General features: G+C 39.7%; 2 protein-coding genes across 2 annotated transcripts in view; one reads left to right on the top strand and one right to left on the bottom strand.

Annotated features, from left to right (window-relative positions):
* Positions 1 to 17893, bottom strand: part of LOC113684532 (cytoplasmic dynein 2 heavy chain 1) — a 51846-nt gene that overhangs the window by 17805 nt on the left and 16148 nt on the right. The window contains exons 24-44 of the mRNA XM_027201927.2: positions 17507 to 17745; positions 16817 to 16999; positions 15874 to 16097; positions 15450 to 15559; positions 9955 to 10163; positions 9058 to 9234; positions 8186 to 8481; positions 7807 to 8092; positions 7293 to 7391; positions 6680 to 6843; positions 6077 to 6323; positions 5699 to 5850; positions 4948 to 5092; positions 4100 to 4311; positions 3499 to 3743; positions 2964 to 3196; positions 2168 to 2531; positions 1440 to 1666; positions 988 to 1125; positions 546 to 820; positions 136 to 259 (exon numbers count right to left, since the gene is read on the bottom strand). Of these exons, the coding sequence (XP_027057728.2) occupies positions 136 to 259; positions 546 to 820; positions 988 to 1125; positions 1440 to 1666; positions 2168 to 2531; positions 2964 to 3196; positions 3499 to 3743; positions 4100 to 4311; positions 4948 to 5092; positions 5699 to 5850; positions 6077 to 6323; positions 6680 to 6843; positions 7293 to 7391; positions 7807 to 8092; positions 8186 to 8481; positions 9058 to 9234; positions 9955 to 10163; positions 15450 to 15559; positions 15874 to 16097; positions 16817 to 16999; positions 17507 to 17745 (4349 nt within the window). The remainder of the gene's footprint in view (positions 1 to 135; positions 260 to 545; positions 821 to 987; positions 1126 to 1439; positions 1667 to 2167; positions 2532 to 2963; positions 3197 to 3498; positions 3744 to 4099; positions 4312 to 4947; positions 5093 to 5698; positions 5851 to 6076; positions 6324 to 6679; positions 6844 to 7292; positions 7392 to 7806; positions 8093 to 8185; positions 8482 to 9057; positions 9235 to 9954; positions 10164 to 15449; positions 15560 to 15873; positions 16098 to 16816; positions 17000 to 17506; positions 17746 to 17893) is intronic.
* On the top strand, positions 12333 to 14373 carry LOC113684534 (adenosine receptor A3-like). The gene has a single exon (XM_027201930.2). The coding sequence runs from the start codon at positions 12756 to 12758 to the stop codon at positions 13671 to 13673; it is 918 nt and encodes a 305-aa protein (XP_027057731.2). The 5' UTR covers positions 12333 to 12755; the 3' UTR covers positions 13674 to 14373.

Below are 17893 nucleotides of genomic sequence, written 5' to 3'. Positions count from 1 at the left end.
GCAAACACAAAGTCCCGCTTGGGCTAGTTAACAGCAGTGAAGTTCAGAGAGGTGCATATCTAACTCTCTACAGCGTAGCAGGAGTGAAAATTGTCAATACTTTTGTAATTTCACAGTGAAATATATTTTTCTCACCTTCGGATCAAATGAGTTGGCATTTTTCTCCAGGAGTTCTTCCACACTTGCTCTGATGTCAGGAGTGATTTTTCGAGCATCAAACGAACAGATTTCATCCTTAACACCCCGCTTGGCCAGGAAACTGTAGAAAAACAAATTTACACTTCTTGCTTTAATGGTATTTAAGTCGCGCTAAAGTATTATCAGGCGGGGTTAGCTATGTGAAACATGGAAATTTTCGAAACAAGTATGGAGTATGTGGAAGCTTACGTTTGTTGATTTGGTCAAGTCACTCCAATGTAAGACTTGGAGGAATAAGCGACCACTAGAAATGGTGGGAACAACAACAATAACAACAACAACAACAACAACAAAAAAAACGCACAGACAAATTGAAGATCCTTCTAACAACTCAATCTTAATCTTACCTTTTCATGCTGACCCAGGATGTGTCAAAAATCCCCATCAGTCTTTGCACAGCCTCTAAGATGTCCCGGATGACATCTGGAGGCATGCGTAAGGAGCGTATCTCAGAGAGTGACTCAGGTTTAATGTCACCAACAGCATCCTTTGCTTCTTGGACGAGCGGTTCAATCTCAGACAACTCAATTTCGATGGCCTTCTTTCTTTTCTCCAGCTTAAGAGACTCTTCCCCTTGTTTTTGTTTGAGCGTCTCCATCTCACTTTTGGACTCGCTAGCACGCTTTGTTGAGAGGATAATAAAAAGCAAATTTTTAAATTTTGGTAAGAGGAGACGTATCATAGATCTTAAGTTTGCAAATATCCATTACGCTATTGTCACAAATGGCTGATTATTAACAGAAAAAACGTGCTTTACATTTCTTCATTCAAACTCATGTCTATATTTACCTGCATGCTGGCGGTTATTTCCCTGAGCGCTGCATCAGCCTCTTCCTGTTTGTCAGCCAACTGTCGGCTCTGTTCTCCTGCCTTCTGTTTCAGATCATCCACCAGCGCCTTAGCATCGGTCAGCTTTGACACACCAGCCTATAAGTACGAAAAAAAACACTACACTGTTTGATAAAGTCTTCATAAGCTTTGATCTTCCACGAGCGTGCTTCAGTCAGTATTTCATCATAAAGAAAATACTGCATTTAAGTGAGCCGCATTGTTTCGATCTTCCACTAACTTTATTAATGAAACTTAACGTAGAATGAGCCGCCGATACTAGAAACACTTTATAGAAATATAATTAACACTTTAAATTACAGTCTATCAGGAAAGAGACGGCAAAGATTATTGCAGATTCCAAATGAAGAACTTAAGGCTAAATTTACAAAGCCAACCAAATACCATCATACCTGTAAATGCTGCTGTCGTTTCACCACTCCATCCTTCTTCTCGTTATAAACTCGTTTGTAAGTCTTCAGGAATGTCATGTAGCGTCTTGGGGCCGCGTCTTTATCACTGCACGACTCGTGAATTTGAAGGAAGTTCTTCACCAGCTCCTCAACACCAGACTTGCCATCTTTACCCTTAGTACCTTCATCACTGCGTAGCCCTTCATCAGAGAGAAGCATCCCGGGTACTAATAAAGTAAAATATAAAAGATTTGTCAGCCACGATTAGGGTGCTGCTGTATGCCCGGCGTTTCCGGAGCTAGCATTTGTATTTTGGTTCATCTTGCACCATGAAAGGATGAAGGGAACAGAAAAAGGACACCTACAATATTTTGTTCTTGGTTTCTTCGTTATTTCTGGAATAATCGGCAGAGGCGTCATTGTCGTTACAGATTCGAACATACCACCAAAAAGGGGCGATATGCGCCAAAGACACACAGATAAAATAAGGTACCACTGAACAAATATATAAAAATTTGTATCGACGACAAGGAAAGTCAATATCAGCTACCTTCCACTTCATAAATTATTGGGCAAGTGCACAAACCTTTCCTGTAAGTCGTAAGACTAGGATAAAAATTGTAACTAGTATAATTTCAGACTGTATATCAGGCTAGAATTTTCAGTGAGGGGCCACAGAATACACCTGTGAAAGGGGACATTTAAAATCTGTTTAAAAAATCACTTACTTTGTGCCATGCTCTCTTTACTCCAACGTTCCATCCACTGGAACGAGCAGTTCTTGTAGAACGCTGGATTGGACTCGCAGTTAGCCGTGAAATTCTTGGAAGACGAATCCATGATTAACACAACGTGCAAATTCCTTCGCACACGGGAAGCAAAGTACGAGACAAGCGTGCCACGAAAACCATCTTGTGACGCAAGATCCCGAAGGGGACCTAACAGGGGTTCCAACTCCTCAGGAGTGTAGAGACCGGGAATTTCACCTGCACTGAGTAGACTGTTGATAAGCTCTAAATATGATGGGTCGACCTGATGATCTTCCAGGAGAAGAACTACTTGTTCTCCGTCGATACCAGACAGCTGCATGACCTGCAATTGAAAAAGGGTCATTTTTTACCTTTATTTTCAGAAAATTAATAATGAAAGTAACACTTATAAAAAATTTCATGGGAGAAGGTCATCAAGTATGAACGGCATAGGGGCTTTAATTGACATATTTTACGATTCAAGTGCTCATCAATAATTTTTGGTGAAAGTGTTGGGAAATATCTGCTGGCATAAAAATAACATTTCAAAAAAAATTAAAGTGTTCGGCTGTGCGAGGCGACCGTCAAAAGTGATCGGAAATCTCCAGATGTCTTCAATTACTTGAGATCCTTTCCAGACTATACCAATTTCATACTAAGTTGTACTTTATCTCCACAAGATTATATTTTTCTCTCTGTTTGTTCATTGTTCATCATAGAGACTTTTTAAAAAATTCGATCTGGACAACATCTCTCAGGCAAAGATCTTCCTTACCGACTTAAGGTCAGTCTTGAACTGTTTCAGTCCATAAGCTCTGGATACTTTGGGTGTAAATAGTTGAACGTTGTGCATGTGAGCAACCAGAGCAACCGCTGTTCTCCTTCCAACACCACTTCGGCCAGCCATGAGAAGCGAGCCGCCAGGTTTGGTAAGTGTGCGATCGACACGGGCGATGTTTTCCAGGACTTCTTTGAAAATGAGGATGTCTAGCTCCCGGTTTTCACGCGCTGCATGAACAAACCCAAAGTAAAATTTGTGTATTACCCAAAGTAACAAGGACTACCACGGGATACAATCAAGATTAAAAATCCATTGAGAAGAATATTCATTTGTTGCGATTTTTATTGATAGGACTGTGGTGCAACTTACGTTTGACACAACCCAGATGATAGCTAACGTATCAAGTAGTATTTTGATGACTTCTTTCATTTATAACAATCTTCAGTAAATGAAAAGTTAAAATAGCTGCAGAGTTTAAAAACCAACAACACCAACGATGATATAAAGATTGCAATGCATCTGAACATACCATAAGTCTTCATTCCTTTGCTGATTACTTGCACTAAGTCCTTCGGATCCAGTTTCCCAAGCATCTTTCCTTGAGGCGGAAGTGAGCCCCCAGACGTCGTGGCTACAGGCGCTTCACCCTCTTTCCCGGCATTACTTGAGGGTGCTGATGCAGAAGTGAGACTGCTACCCCATGTGACATAATACTTGTTGTCAAGGCGATCAAGAGTAACAGACCAATCAGCGCGCAGTTGGGAGGCTAGAATGCTAAATTAATCCCAAATTGTGTCAAAAAGTTTAATTGGACCCTCTTTGTTTATTTTAATTAGTAATTCATTGATAATGGAATGATCGGAGTCATTGAGTTCCGTAATCAAGTCTAGCAAAACGCAATTCACGCATTAACATGAAGCTCTTATAAAATTGTTTTGAAATATTTAGATATACCAGAAGGATGGAAAACGCTTGCGGTGCTGTTTCCCTTTTTGCCAGCCTGTAGTGCCCAATCTTATCCCCATCCCTGTTGTGATAACCCTTCGCTACGATTTGGGATAGATAAAGCAACTTTTTGGGATATATAAAGAAATAAATCATCAAACTAATGCCTCCCAAACTCGTTTTACCTGTCGAATTTATCTAGGCCTTGTTTTCCTACAAGTCTGTCCCTGAAAAGACGACGTGCCTCGTAAGCCCAGATTTCCAAGAGATGCTGAGTGGAGCTATCCCCAGATCCTGAGTCCAGATTGTACCGCAAAAGACCTTGGATCCAATTAGTCAGATCACGCGGGGTGAACAGGTAGTGAGAAAAGTCGTCGACAGTAAACTTGGAGCGAACCTGAGAAAATCAAGTAAATAATTAAAGTTTACGGAAACCAACAAAACAACAAAGGGAGGTTTAACCATTACCTACATTTCACATATATTTGTTTCCCGACCTTGAAACTTTTCGTGCAATTCCTAAGTCACGACTTAAACTTACACTAGAAAATCAAGGGAGACGCATTTCTTTTTTAAGAGTTTTAACCTGACACAGTTGTCCAAAATTTTCGTGTCCAATTTGTGATCCGTAAAACAATGTACAAGGAAAATATTTGAGGTTCATTTACAAACTCATCTTTAAATGCCTTCCTATTTGAGAGACACTGTCTTTATTATTTCAACCTCTTACAGCAGAGAAACTAAGAAGCAACTTTACGTTTACGCGAACGGGAAACGACAACAACTGAACTTCTGTCTGGCTGTCTGGCTGTCTGGCTTTCATTTTGATAGTAACAAATATCTGTCTAACGTCCTTTTGGATGAAATAAATGTACAGAGTCGCCGATCAATTTTTCGTTCGATTATACAGTAACCTTGATTCTGCCAGCTGTAAACAAGAGCTAAATATGTTTCAGTTAAAAACTAACCGACAAAAACATTTGAATCATCCCTTCCTACCTCTTTTGATTTTATTTTAAGGCTAGCCACTGACCTGTTCGTACACAGAAACCATTGAGCCGGCCAAAGTGTGGACATTTTTTACCGCACCCCACACTGGATGGGACTTCAGGGATGAACTTAGCACGGGCTGAAGGTATGCACTGTAGATTGCTTGCAGCTGATCTCGATCAGCATAGCTACAGAAGAGAGGAGTAATTAGGGGATTAACATAGCGGAAGCCAAATAATTCTAAAAACATTTCTCATAACCTGTCAAAATAACACATAGAAACCACACGGAGTGAAGCGAAGTTTTTGTCTCCTCTCTTAAAGACTAAAATGACCCCTAAGCTTTATTTAATCTGTTTATAGCTCAGATACATTCATCATCTTTAATTGCTCAACAAGTTTGTTCGAGTTTCAGACATTTTAAGCTTTCAAAGGGCAATCATATTGTTTCAACTCTGTAAGAAAAAAAAAGCTTCGAATGGTAGGTTTAGTTTCTACCGAGGATACTCTTATGTTTTCTAAAGGTAATGTTGACAAGCGACCCAATATCATCCTTCTAAAACACTTAAACCATTTCATTGCTGCACAAGAACATAACTTAAAAAGTGAGACGATACCATTTAGAAAAAAAATTATGAGAAAGTGGCTAGGAATTTTCCTGTTTCTTAAAATTTCAATTCATTTTTTTATCTTATTTACCCAAGCAACTTTCAACCGGAGTGACTTTCCAAGGGAACATTAACCATACATCTAGTCCTCGCACGGACCATAGAGACAATATTTAACCACTCTTACCCTATGGAACATACACCGACGATGGATGTAAATCTGGTTGTCAGCTGGTGTCTCCCCATGCCAGTCCCAGCGCTCATGGATGCCACAATCTGAACACCTTCAAGACCAACCCATTCAAGATTCGAGTCATAGAATCCCTTGTAGGTCAGGACCTACAGAAAGATGAGTTGTAATGCGTTCATAGCAAAAATTAACACCACAGTAGTAGCAGAAGTGTAGTATGCTTAAGAAGTGTTGAGGGCTACAAAGTTTAGCTTTAATTTGAAGCACAGTAATTTATCCTGCATGAAAGCTACAAAATGTAGTTAGAATAGGATTCTACACCAATTCCACTTCCATCATAAATTACTGTTAGACTGCTGGCAAAACCGTTTTTACCTGCTGTAAAAAGGCAATGAGCTGACTAGTTCCCCACTTGTCCGGTTTTGGCAGGTTGAGGTCCTTGAGGTAGAGTACCAGTCTTTCGCAGTCCTTTGGTCTGTACACTCGGCCAGTGTTGGAACTAATCACCATACAGCACTGCTGAAGCTTCTGAAGAACATGCATGGGAGAGGTCTGGGCACTACAGTGCACCACAGCGACTTGGGTCGAGCGAAGTTGCTCAAAACAGTGCCTCAACAGAAGCCTAGAGATTAACGAACCAAAGACGCAAAGTGAATTAAATTTTATAGAATATGATTAGAATGGGTCTTCGAAACCCATGTTTCTTCGAAACAGCGTAAACAAGAGCTGAATTTGTGCGCGCCAATTAGTGCTCTTCCGCATCAGGGCACAATTACGCAAAGTTAGATAGCCCTAAAAGATTTTGAAAGCTTCATGAATTAAGTTTTATAATATATGATCTTGCCATTAGAATATGTCTTCGAAACAGCGTCCACGCGAGCTGAATTAGTGCTCGCCAATTGGTGCCCCTCTGTATCTGGGCACAAATAAGCAGGGACACTTGCAGCAGCGACAAAAACAACAAGAACAGAGACTTACTCCTTGCCACACCCTTCTGGACCGACCAACAGGAAAGGCTTCTTTTGATCCGGATGAAGCCAGGGAGAAAACATGTCCAGACCTCTCTTGATGTCCGCGGTCTGAATAACTGGCAAAAGACCTGAGTTTTGATTTAGGTCGTTTACACTGAGCGAGTCTGGGACCTGGCATGGAAGGAGACAGATCAACAGATTAGTGCGGAATGTCTCGACCGAATTTAAAAAGATAATTAAAGAAAATGAGAAGAAAAGAGCTCCAACAAAACGATTGGTCACAACATTGCTGGTCCTATCGTTGAATTTATCCGATCCAAATATCAAAGGAAGACGCTTGGAAGATTGCCGTCATATTGCTTGCGAAGGCCCCGGATGTTGAAAGGATGGATAACACTTTTCACTATATAAATCTCTATCCGGTGGATAGCGCAGTACGTTTCATTAATTCTTATCCGCTGATAACGATGTATCCCTTGGATAGCGCTATGCGCCATTTGAAAAACTGGGCCCAGAACTATAAGCTTCGAATACGAGACTTTACCATAGCGTTTTACTCCACAACATTGTCACTTTCCTTCTTTGTCACTGAGACAAGGTAAATACTGGTACCAACTCACCTCCAACTGATATGAAGCCAGTCTTCCTCTGTCGTTATCATAATATGTGTCCAACGGCCTCTTCTGATCCGGCGGCATCTCATGAGTCCAATGAAACACCTGTCAAAAAATATTTCATTCCTCAGCCACACAAACGTATTATGGCATTAAACAACACGAAGATAGCTTTTGCGAGCAATCAACAAGAACGGACTCTATGTGCAAAACATATCTATCACTGGTTTTGGTTTCCAAAAGGGACTAACCATCAAGAGAACAGAGGTCACAAAGCTTCCTATGCACACATATCTTAAGAAATGCATTATCAAGGTACCAAACAGTTTTCAGGTATCCAAGAACTTTTGAGACTTGAATCATCAATCTGTTCGTTTATAGCTATAATGCATAACTTAAAGACTTCGCCCTGTAGATAATTGAGGTCACATTCACTTGACCCAAGAGAAGTTGTAAGGGAAAGCAGACAAGAATCATTCCCACAGTCTCTCTGACATTTAAAAAAACCACAGTAAGTCACCTCCTTAGCGAATGCAGTTTTGGCTGATGAAGACAGGTTGCCTCCCAATCCTCTGATCAAACTGCAGGCGAACTCTGACTTGACCTTGACGCCATGCATGTGGGACAGGCCATTCATGACCACGCCAACCAAGCTTGTCTCCACTACAAACTCGTTCTGTTTTAGCACCCAGTCCAATGCCTTGTAAAAATGATCTTCTAAGAACGCTTCCAACATGCGACGATCCTCCTCGGGTTGGCTCTGGAGCCAAGATTTGACCAGAGCTTTGACGTCGGTGTCTTCATCACTAACAGGAGAAAATGAAAATGTTTTCTAATTAAATTTATACGGTATTCACTAAAGCTGGGTGACAGTTCTATACCCACTCGAACTGCTTTACCTTAAAAATATCATCCCCATACGCGAAATCGTAGCAGGTGACGCACAACTCAGGTCATGAGACTCAAAAAGGAAGTTCACATTCGGACCAAACTGAATCCTTTCACCGGAGGGCATTGTCAGCAATCTGTTGTCATCCAGAACTGAGTTCAGCGATTCGATCCATTCCGGATCAATGTCACCATCACAGACGATCCACGACTGGATATCGATTGGTTCACGAACGACTTGCCGGGCAGCATTCGTTAGAACTCCGTCCGACCACTCGCGAGTGTCCATGTCAATCTGTCCTAGAAGCTGTTGGCGGAATGAGATATAAAAATTTCTGGTAATGACAATAAGCAAACAGTTGTCTTAACTGCAGTGTCTATTTGAATACAGTACCAAATCAAAAACACAACAACAAACGTAAACAAATTAACCCTCAAAGTTTACTTGTTTACGTTAGCTTTTTTGCATGACGACGAAATTAGCAAGCTATCTAGAATATTGTACGATCAGGCCTATGGCTGCGCATTCAAATGCATTATGTTAAGGGTTTTTCAAAAAACCTGTTTCCAGACGTTGAAAAAGACCAAAACACACAAAGCGTCAAAGTACTAGATCTAAATCTTAAACAAGATCTCCCTCCCTATATAAAAACAACCAGATTTGTGAAAGTTAAAGAATAGCCTTCATGCCAGGCGTTGGGGAAGCAAGGGAACAAATAGGTAAAGGAGAGCGGGGATTACCTAATCAGGCATTGGGTACCAGGCATTGGGGAAGCAAGGGAACAAGTAGGAAAAGGAGAGTGGGGACCAAAGATTAGTTAACCACGACTAAGAGTGCAACGATGCTGTTTGAAAGCAAGTTACGCTTTGACATAACACCAACCTGAGTTCGCGGCATCGCCTTCGGGTTCATGGTGTAGTGCTTCACTGTCTGGCCCACTTTGCCAAGGGCAAGGCGTAGCAGCTTCCAGATGGTGCTTTTTCCTGAGCCCGAGGGACCAATGACAACAACACCCATCCTCTGACGAAGCTGCTCGTACAACTCGAGTGCTTTCTTCACCTGGGTAAATGAATATATCCACCTAGTGTTAAGAAACGCCTGGAGATATAGCGATATTCCAGCTCTCTGTTGCATTCTAATTAGCAATTCGCCATAGCATATTGCAGTACGAAAACCAAGTAAACACAACGGACAAGCAGAACAAAAACAACGAGAATTCTGACAAAGTAAAATCACGCAAACTGCCTGGAGCGCGGGAAAACAAGTGTGACCGAGTCACGATTAGTTCCAGTTTCGTATCTGATTGGTTGAGAGGATGGCGCGAGTCTTCATGACCAATCACAGAGCGAAAAAAAAAATGTGAAGACTAATGCAATCTGAGATTACTTTCGTCGCTCAAGTGAAAATTATTCGACTTAATGTTAAGGTACGCCCCTCACATCAATTATTAGTTTGAAATGATTATCTTGTAATATCTGCCTAATGTAAGTTTGTTTCAAAAGGTAACTACATTCATGCCCAGTGTATTTATGGTTAATGAAAGGGTAAATTTCTCAAGAAACCATGGTGCTGCGTTGATGGGAGAGTCCAACAGGGTATTTAGCATTATCAACTGAGTTGATAACGTAAATTGGCTATACCTTAAAGAGTTTAAAAGGGCTAACGCTCGAAACGTCAGCTTTTAAACTCTTTACGGTGGCCAATTTATGTTATCAACTCAGTTGATAATACTAAATTACCCTTTATTTATAGTTAGCCGTACTTCTCGGCAATGATCACCTGAGTTTCCATGACCATCAAGTTGGATTCCTGAGCTGAGGTTCTCAGTGCCTCCGCCAATTCAGCATACTCGACGCCTTTGAAGTCTACTCCAGGGAAGATATCTCGAACAAGGGAGTCAAACCTCTTGGAATCTGCGAACGTCAGCTTGGACAGTGTGTTCACACGGAGGGCTTGAACAACTAAGCGAGCTTCCACCTTAGCATTCACTGAAATAAGAGAATTAAAACATAATGGCGCGGATGAAAAAGAGCGAAATTCTGAAATAACGAACAAATGGAAAGAATTTAATGTGGAACGTGTTTAAAATGTCGTGCAGGGTGTAAATCTTCGTTCAAAAAATTTGGAATTTGGTTTTTAATATCGTATAAACGACGGATAAAGACAACTGTAGAAGTATAACTGGACCAAAAAATTAATATTAGAATATTCAACATGATGATTATTACATACAAAAAGTCTCCAAACAAACTAACAAAAAAACAAAACAGGCTCTTTTATTTGCATTTTAATAACATTTTACGTACTAAATGCAAAGCGACACAGCTTGACTCAAATTCGATATTTAGGGTATTTTTCGATCGATCGTTATAATTTTTCGATAGCGGCTTAGTAATGCAAAAAAGGGGGCTCACCAAGAAAGGTGTGAGACAGTTTTCATGACAATTACACGAGCTTTTTTTTTAAAGCAGGTAGCTTTCTTTAAGAGAATTGCGATCTTTCTTAACCTAGCTGCTTCATTGAGGTTTGCATGTAACTCGGGGCGTTTTACATGTATGTAATGTGTAAGTGACAAGTGAGTTAAAAGATTTTTAAGTTATGAATAGACGGAGGGTCAAAGAAGAAGCTTTGTTCATGTGACGCTTCCTACATAATTGCTCTTACTAAATTAAACGCAAGAATCGGAATCGTCACATGCACATATGTAAGGGTGATTTTCCATCTGTGCATTTCGAAATTTTGACAGAAATAACAAAAAAGCCGTCATATATTTGAAAGCCTAATTGTACCCAAATAGAACCCTCTGGCAAATTTTGATAGATGGCTTTTTAACAATCAAAGTGCTGTTTAATAAAAAAGCGGTGTCACAGTCAAAGTTAGAAGGCTGTTTGACAATTAAAGTGATGTTCATTAAAACATGCCACCAAACGAGTTGCAGATCGCTGTCAAATAAAGGTGGATTCGAGGATTTATCTTGAGCACCTAAATTTTTAACTTCAATTCGTTGGTTCCTTTATTTCAAATAGACATTCAAATATCTTGTTCTCATATTGATATTACCTCGTAATATCGTACTCTCTGTTTATCTCATCTTTTCTAATACAAGGATTTATGTTGGTCTCTACCTTCAAATATTGCGTTTGTAGGGCCACAAAGAGAACAGCCTTAAGAGTTTCCCTTAAAACATGGATACTTTTCGCATCATTTGCTCGCTATCTTCCCTTTCGCGTATTTGAAAGGAAGCTCCTGACATTTACAGGGAATACTTCTGTAATTGTTTTGCGAGTTTTCTTAAACCTTGGTAATTTAAATTCTCTGTGAGCCCAATCTTTATTGCTGGAAGATCAGAGAGGCGAAACAAGCAGTGAAGGACAAAAGTTGATTTTTTTAGCCATCTGCCCACAAGGGATGAGGATCAAATTAGGTTCGGAGCATGTCTTAAGAATATAAAACGACACAACGTTGAGGCACTTTAAAGTCAAATGTATAAAGAAACTCTTGATTTTTTTGAACGACAACCTGCTCCTGGTACCGAGGAGCTTAAAATGTAGGAAGATGTTCACTGCGTTCCAACAAAAAAAAAAAACATATAAATATTGCAAATGTCCAAAGAATAAATGCAAAATTATAATGGTGGCTTGCTGGAGTTGGTTTCCTTCACTAAGAACTGATAAGTTGGGAATTGTTTCTCATAAAAAAATAAAAGAAGACATTTGATTAACGAAATATTCCCTAAATATTTGAAACCTTGAAAAGTTGTCGAATGAAGAGGTAAGAATTAGATAAAAATGGCTCTAAAGAACGGTAAGTGCATGACTTTTTCGAAAATGGCTTAATTTAACGACTGCATATAAAAAATAATGTCTGACGTAAAAGGTCACTTCTGCAGTTTGCTACTCAATTAAGAAGTAGTTTTAAAAATCAACCGAAATGAAAAGAATAACTAGATGTGGATTAATGTTATACAAAGTTCCAAGGATTTTGAAATCAAACGTTTGCTGAGGACAAACTGTCTCAACATCATAGGTTCTCGGGAAGGCATGACAGACCCACAAAACACGACAAAGTCAAACATAAAAAGATAAAAAACAAAAAACAAAAAACAAAAATAGGATCGAAGATTGCTACTTCAACAAACAGCTGTATACATCTTTACCTCAGGGAAACCTTTAATTTACGAAATACCGTGTTCGTTTGCTGACATCAAAATGATGGCCTTTTAGTGTTTTGTTATTTTTCTTTTTTCTTTTTTCTTTTGACGTTGCTCTCTTGAATGCATGCTTTTAATCACTGACCATACTTCAAGGTGACTTGCCAATTTGTCACTTGATTGAACAGAAGAAATTTCGCCGACAAACCTACAGAAGTAAAAGCTGAAAGTTCTTAAAGTCAATCAGAAAAAAACCCATACGTCGTCGCTGATTTACTCGACATAATAAAATATCCATTAACGCGGCGAAGAAAAAGATCAGTGTAAAGGATCCGCTGTTAATTTCGTATAATCAGATGAGGCGGTCACGCTTGGAAGACTTTAGACGCGCCTTCTTTGCTTTAAACCAGCTTAACACCGCTCTTGGAAAATGACGAATAAAACTGCTATGGAGGGAAACTTTTCATTGGAAACCTCCCTGCTACAAGTAGAGGTGGTTGCGGCTCTCGTTGTACTAAACCTATTTTTCTCCATCACTGCATCGCTTGGCAATTTTCTGATCCTAATTTCTTTTTGTAAGGTATCTTCGATTTTTCCTCCAACAAAACTGATGTTTCGATGTCTGGCGTTTACTGATCTTTGCGTTGGACTCATTTCACAACCGCTGTTCGTATATAATCTTCTGAGCCACGAATCATATTTCAACTTCAGCGTATCGGTCGTTATTCAGATAACCTCCATGTGCTTCTTGTGTGGACTATCTCTCCTGACAACAACTGCAATAAGTGTGGACAGACTTCTCGCACTGTATTTAGGGCTGAGATACAGACAAGTTGTTACATTAAGGCGGGTCCAAGCGGCTCTTGTTTCTTTTTTGTTTTTTAATTTTGCGTTTCTCGGCTCGGTTTTTGTTATAGATCGAGTACCTCAATCCATATACCTTGCCATGATGTTGGTTTCTCTCGTTATCTCCGCCTTTTCTTACATCAAGATCTATATTCGTCTCCGATACCAGTTGCTGCATGTACAGGGCCATGTTCAACAACATCCAGCGACAAACGGCTTCGTAGCAACCGCATTAAATTTAGCACGATACAAGAGAACAGTCTCCACCATAGCATGGGTACAGCTAGGATTATTTGCCTGCTATCTTCCCTTTAGCGTGTATTTCATGATGTTCATAAAAGAACCAGCCGTTATTCCTGAAATGTTTGAGTACACTGTCTTGTCGCTTGTTTACCTTAACTCGTCGCTGAACCCAATTCTTTACTGCTGGAAGATCAGAGATGTAAAACAAGCAATGAAGGACGCGATAAGACAGATGTGTAGCTGCCGTGAGCCAAATTGAACTCGTGCGCTGTCTACAGGGAAGAAATGGCTCAGTGTTCGAATTCCAACTAAGTTAGCGGGACAGAATTTCGTCGCTCCTTCGCATCTCTTGCAGAACACTTTGCAATGTCCATTATTATCACACATTTACTATGGAATGTATTGAAAATTTTAAGAAGTAACATCCTCAGTAGATCACTTCTGACAGATAAAGGCTGAGAGACATTAAAGGCAACTCTAGTACACCCAACGCAGATGTTTTTACAAACTAGGGTATCATCGATTGCAACGGAACACGTGTCGGAAACATGGAGACGCCCCACGCAAGAAAAATTTCGTTACCTTTTGAAACCAGATACTTGTTTTGTTTGTACAGTAATTTGTTGATTGATGGACACGTGAAATTTAACAAGAATAATCGCATGCACATTAGACTTTGATCAGTCCTTTTTCGAAGCGAAGACTTGTGTTGGTAGGTTTTACGATACGAGGTCAATTTTGTTACAGCAGGACGAATTAATTAAACGAATCAATCGACAAATCAATACAAGTTTCGAAGTTTATGACAACACGCAAGTTAACGTCAATCGGAAAAAAATATAAACAGCAAATTAAGAAAAAATTCCAAATAAGCAGTTGAAAAAATTGATGCAAACAGTTTGAAGAAAGAATATAAAATATAAATAAGAAAGAATCGTTTAATGGCAGGCATTGTTATTTGCATTCTAAGAACATTTCAGATTGTGTGATGTATGCGGATCGACAAATTTTCATTCGACGACAACATACTGCGGTTTATGTTTCAATGTATATTTGAAGTTTGTAAAAACATTCAACACAGGAGCAAGTATAATTTGTACCACTAAAAATGAGCAACAAGTAAGGTCAAAGCAGTTTTCAAGGCAATTTCAAAAGACTTTTTTAACTACACGTATAAAGAACCTCTCAGTCATTTTAAACCCACAGCAAAATACACTACAATGTTTCACACGAACAATATCAAAACAAAAATTGAAACTGATAACTTGAGAGCATCGTTGTAAACGCTGGCATCAGTTTGTGGTATTTTCATGAATAATGAAGCTCATTTCATCACCATACGTTTCTCTGAATGGAATAAAAATGAGGAATAGAAAGTTTGGGGTTACATTTGTAGGTCTGATTTTAAAGATGTCGTATTCTTTGCTGGTTAACGGAGGGCTGTTTAGATAAAAAATCAGATGATTGTATTATCGAATGCATATCCGCCCAGACACAAAGCTTCTGTAATGTTAATAACCTAATGCTACTAATGAAAAAATGCTGCACGTAATCGGAAGAGATGGAGACACTTAGAGCGTAACTGCCACCGCATTTGGATACAGTCAGCTGTATTTTTGGTCGCCCTGCACATTTCTCTCCATCGCCGCATTCCTGGGAAATGCAGTGACTTTTACCTATCTTCCAAAAATACTTTGCTGGGGTGGTAGTTTTACTTTGCCATCGCTAAGTGCGGCTAGTTTCTTTGAGGAAGGATACATTCTTGAGCACGAATGTCCTTTGGCGCACGAATCGTGTTAACAACAATTAGTCTTACTTCCTTTCAGTCAAGCTTTTGCAAAAGAGAAAGATTCTGAGACCGCGTTAATGGAACTTCACATTGGTCCTTACTGAAAAATTGAAATTTATACCCGGGTCCGAAGCTCTGTTTCCTCTTAAAAATGAAATTACAAGGAGGAACATAAAAAGTAACTAAACAAGTGATTACAATTGTTCTATTTTCCTTAGCCTCTGTTCGGGGTGTACTCAGCCCTACCTTGCCCGTTCGTCTGTTTGTGCGACTGTAACAGGTTTCCGCATCCCCTCAGAACAGTCTTAAGTGCACGCAACCCCCAATCATAATGTTGCTGTTGGGATAACAGTTCCCTGAAAAATCAAAGGACAAAAACTCTTTCAGTTCGAATTATGTTATCGTCAATTCTCCCACTTCTCTCATTCGAGTTCATCAGAACAAACAGAAAGTAACAGAATTACTAAATTAAAATTAAAGTCAATGCAAGCGAACAGGTATATCAGTGCGAGCACGTGACTGAGCAAGCCGCCATTGGTTTTAGTTTTTTATCTGGCTCAGTAGGAGGGTAGCACGAGTTTTCCAGATCAATCACAGGGCGAAGCGAAGAAAACACAATGCATTTCCGGATTAAGTTCAATATTAAACACTTATCAGTGTACTATCATACTTTGATAAATTGAAAATGGCCACCAGTTTTCTCCCTAAGCTCTTGGCTTCCTTAAACCCTTCTGAGAACATGATTACTTCAGCAATCAGTTCGTTGTCGGGTCGAGACATGGCCACAGGACGGAATAACTGCTTCAGATTATCTGGAAGTTTCTGACGTCCCCCGTAGCCTTTACCCGCCGGGTTTAGAGTGATGAAGATCCCTGAATTAGGATCTAACTCAACCTACAATGAAGAAAACCTGAAGTAAAGATCATGTCAATTGCTTTAAGCATTACCGGTGAAAAATAGATAAAGTAGACGTTATATATTTACGACCTTGTAGTTCGCAAAAACAGAGTTTATTGTGTGATTAGTGTGGTAAGTTGGAAACGCTGGGAAAAATACTTTTATATCAGGTTCATCCCCAAGAGCTAACACATTATAATGCATAGAGAGAGAGAACGCATTTCAACCGATATTTGGCAATTGATTACATCATTTTACTGGTGTGCGCCGTGTAGAGGACGCATCTTGCGCTTAGGTGTAATTTCGGTTTGAAAATTTCCTGATGAAGATGAAATGAAAGTAATGAACAAAATACAGTTGAAGCTGGCGTAGGCGGACCGCACCGTCGGAAAAGGAAAAGCTTAGGTGTAATTTCGGTTTGAAAATTTCCTGATGAAGATGAAATGAAAGTAATGAACAAAATACAGTTGAAGCTGGCGTAGGCGGACCGCACCGTCGGAAAAGGAAAAAAAAGAGCAAGTGAACAAGAGTAAACACGAAGCGTTTGCAGGAGAGTGCCCACGAGAGCTCCAACTGAAAAATAAATACGTCGTGAAAGAACGATAAATTGGATAAAACTGTTGCATTAACTCTAAAAACACAACAAGCCAAATGAAATCCACTTCAACATCCAAGTGTAGAAGAAATCCAGCTTTACAAATCCAAACATACTGTACCTGTCTCCCGAGCAGCTCAGTGGAGGACAGTTTACTCTTAAGCGCAGCTTGTATGGTCTGAATCTGCATAGACACTGCAGACAACACGGCTTCCTCCAGACGATTAAACTCATCAAAACAGCCCCACGCTCCGCTTTTCACCAGCCCGATGAAGATACGACCCATGGATTTGACATCAATACCCTTAATGTACAAGTTGAATTATCAATTACACAATGCAAACTACAAAAACAAAGACATGGAACAAAATAAATCTAAGCACCAACTACACTGTAATTATTGAACTCTGCTCATCAGAAAGCATGCATTTTTTAAGGTAAGATAAATGGTAAACATCTATCACGATAATGGAACGAGTAAAATTTGAATGATTCTCTTGTTAAGATTCTAACTACAGCCAGCATCGATTTCAGCTCAGATGCTCTTGAAACTCAGCTTAAGAGAACTCGCACTTGCACGAGGAGGCTTAAGCCTATAACTCCCAAGATCTCATCAGTAATTCTCCTTACTGTCTGTGATAAACAAACTGTAGTTCTCGTGATTTTAGTTTGGAGAATTTGGTATTGGATCAACTAAAAATCCCTTGGTTAATATTTTTCTTTATTCTCATCACTCGCCTGCTTCATATTGTGTTGATTTGTGAGGAAAAATTTTGTCTTGGTCATTCGCTGAAGCGTTTGACTTTCTTACCTCATCACAGTTGAAAACAAGAACCTGCCGGCCAAACAAGCCTCCCAGAGCTTTAACTGACTCAGTCTTTCCGGTTCCTGCCGGCCCATATGGGTTTCCACCAAGCCCCATGTGCATGCCCTGAGTGAGAGTTAGGTAACACTTGTCCGTGAGAGGAGTGTGCACAAGTTTGGCCGCATTTCCTTGATATTCGTAAGTGTAGTAGAATTCGGCATCACACATTCGAATCAAACAGATTTCTGTGAAGTAAAATAATTATTCAAAATTACCTCTAAGAATCATGTGTGCAATAAGTCCACCAAACTAAAAGGAAAAATCAAGAATATGAAGATTGAAAACAACGCAAGTGTCTCTGTTAATCTCTTTTTCGCTATCAAAACTTAGCGT

This window comes from Pocillopora damicornis, chromosome 13 (assembly GCF_964200805.1).
Source record: "Pocillopora damicornis chromosome 13, jaPocDami1.2, whole genome shotgun sequence".
Taxonomy (NCBI): Eukaryota; Metazoa; Cnidaria; class Anthozoa; order Scleractinia; family Pocilloporidae; genus Pocillopora; species Pocillopora damicornis.
The sequence above is the reverse complement of the archived record's forward strand: the minus strand, read 5'-3'. Positions and strand labels throughout refer to the sequence as shown.

Excerpts from the sequence above, each read along its gene's own strand:
- LOC113684534 (XM_027201930.2), top strand. The coding sequence starts at position 12,756 with ATGACGAATAAAACTGCTATGGAGGGAAACTTTTCATTGGAAACCTCC.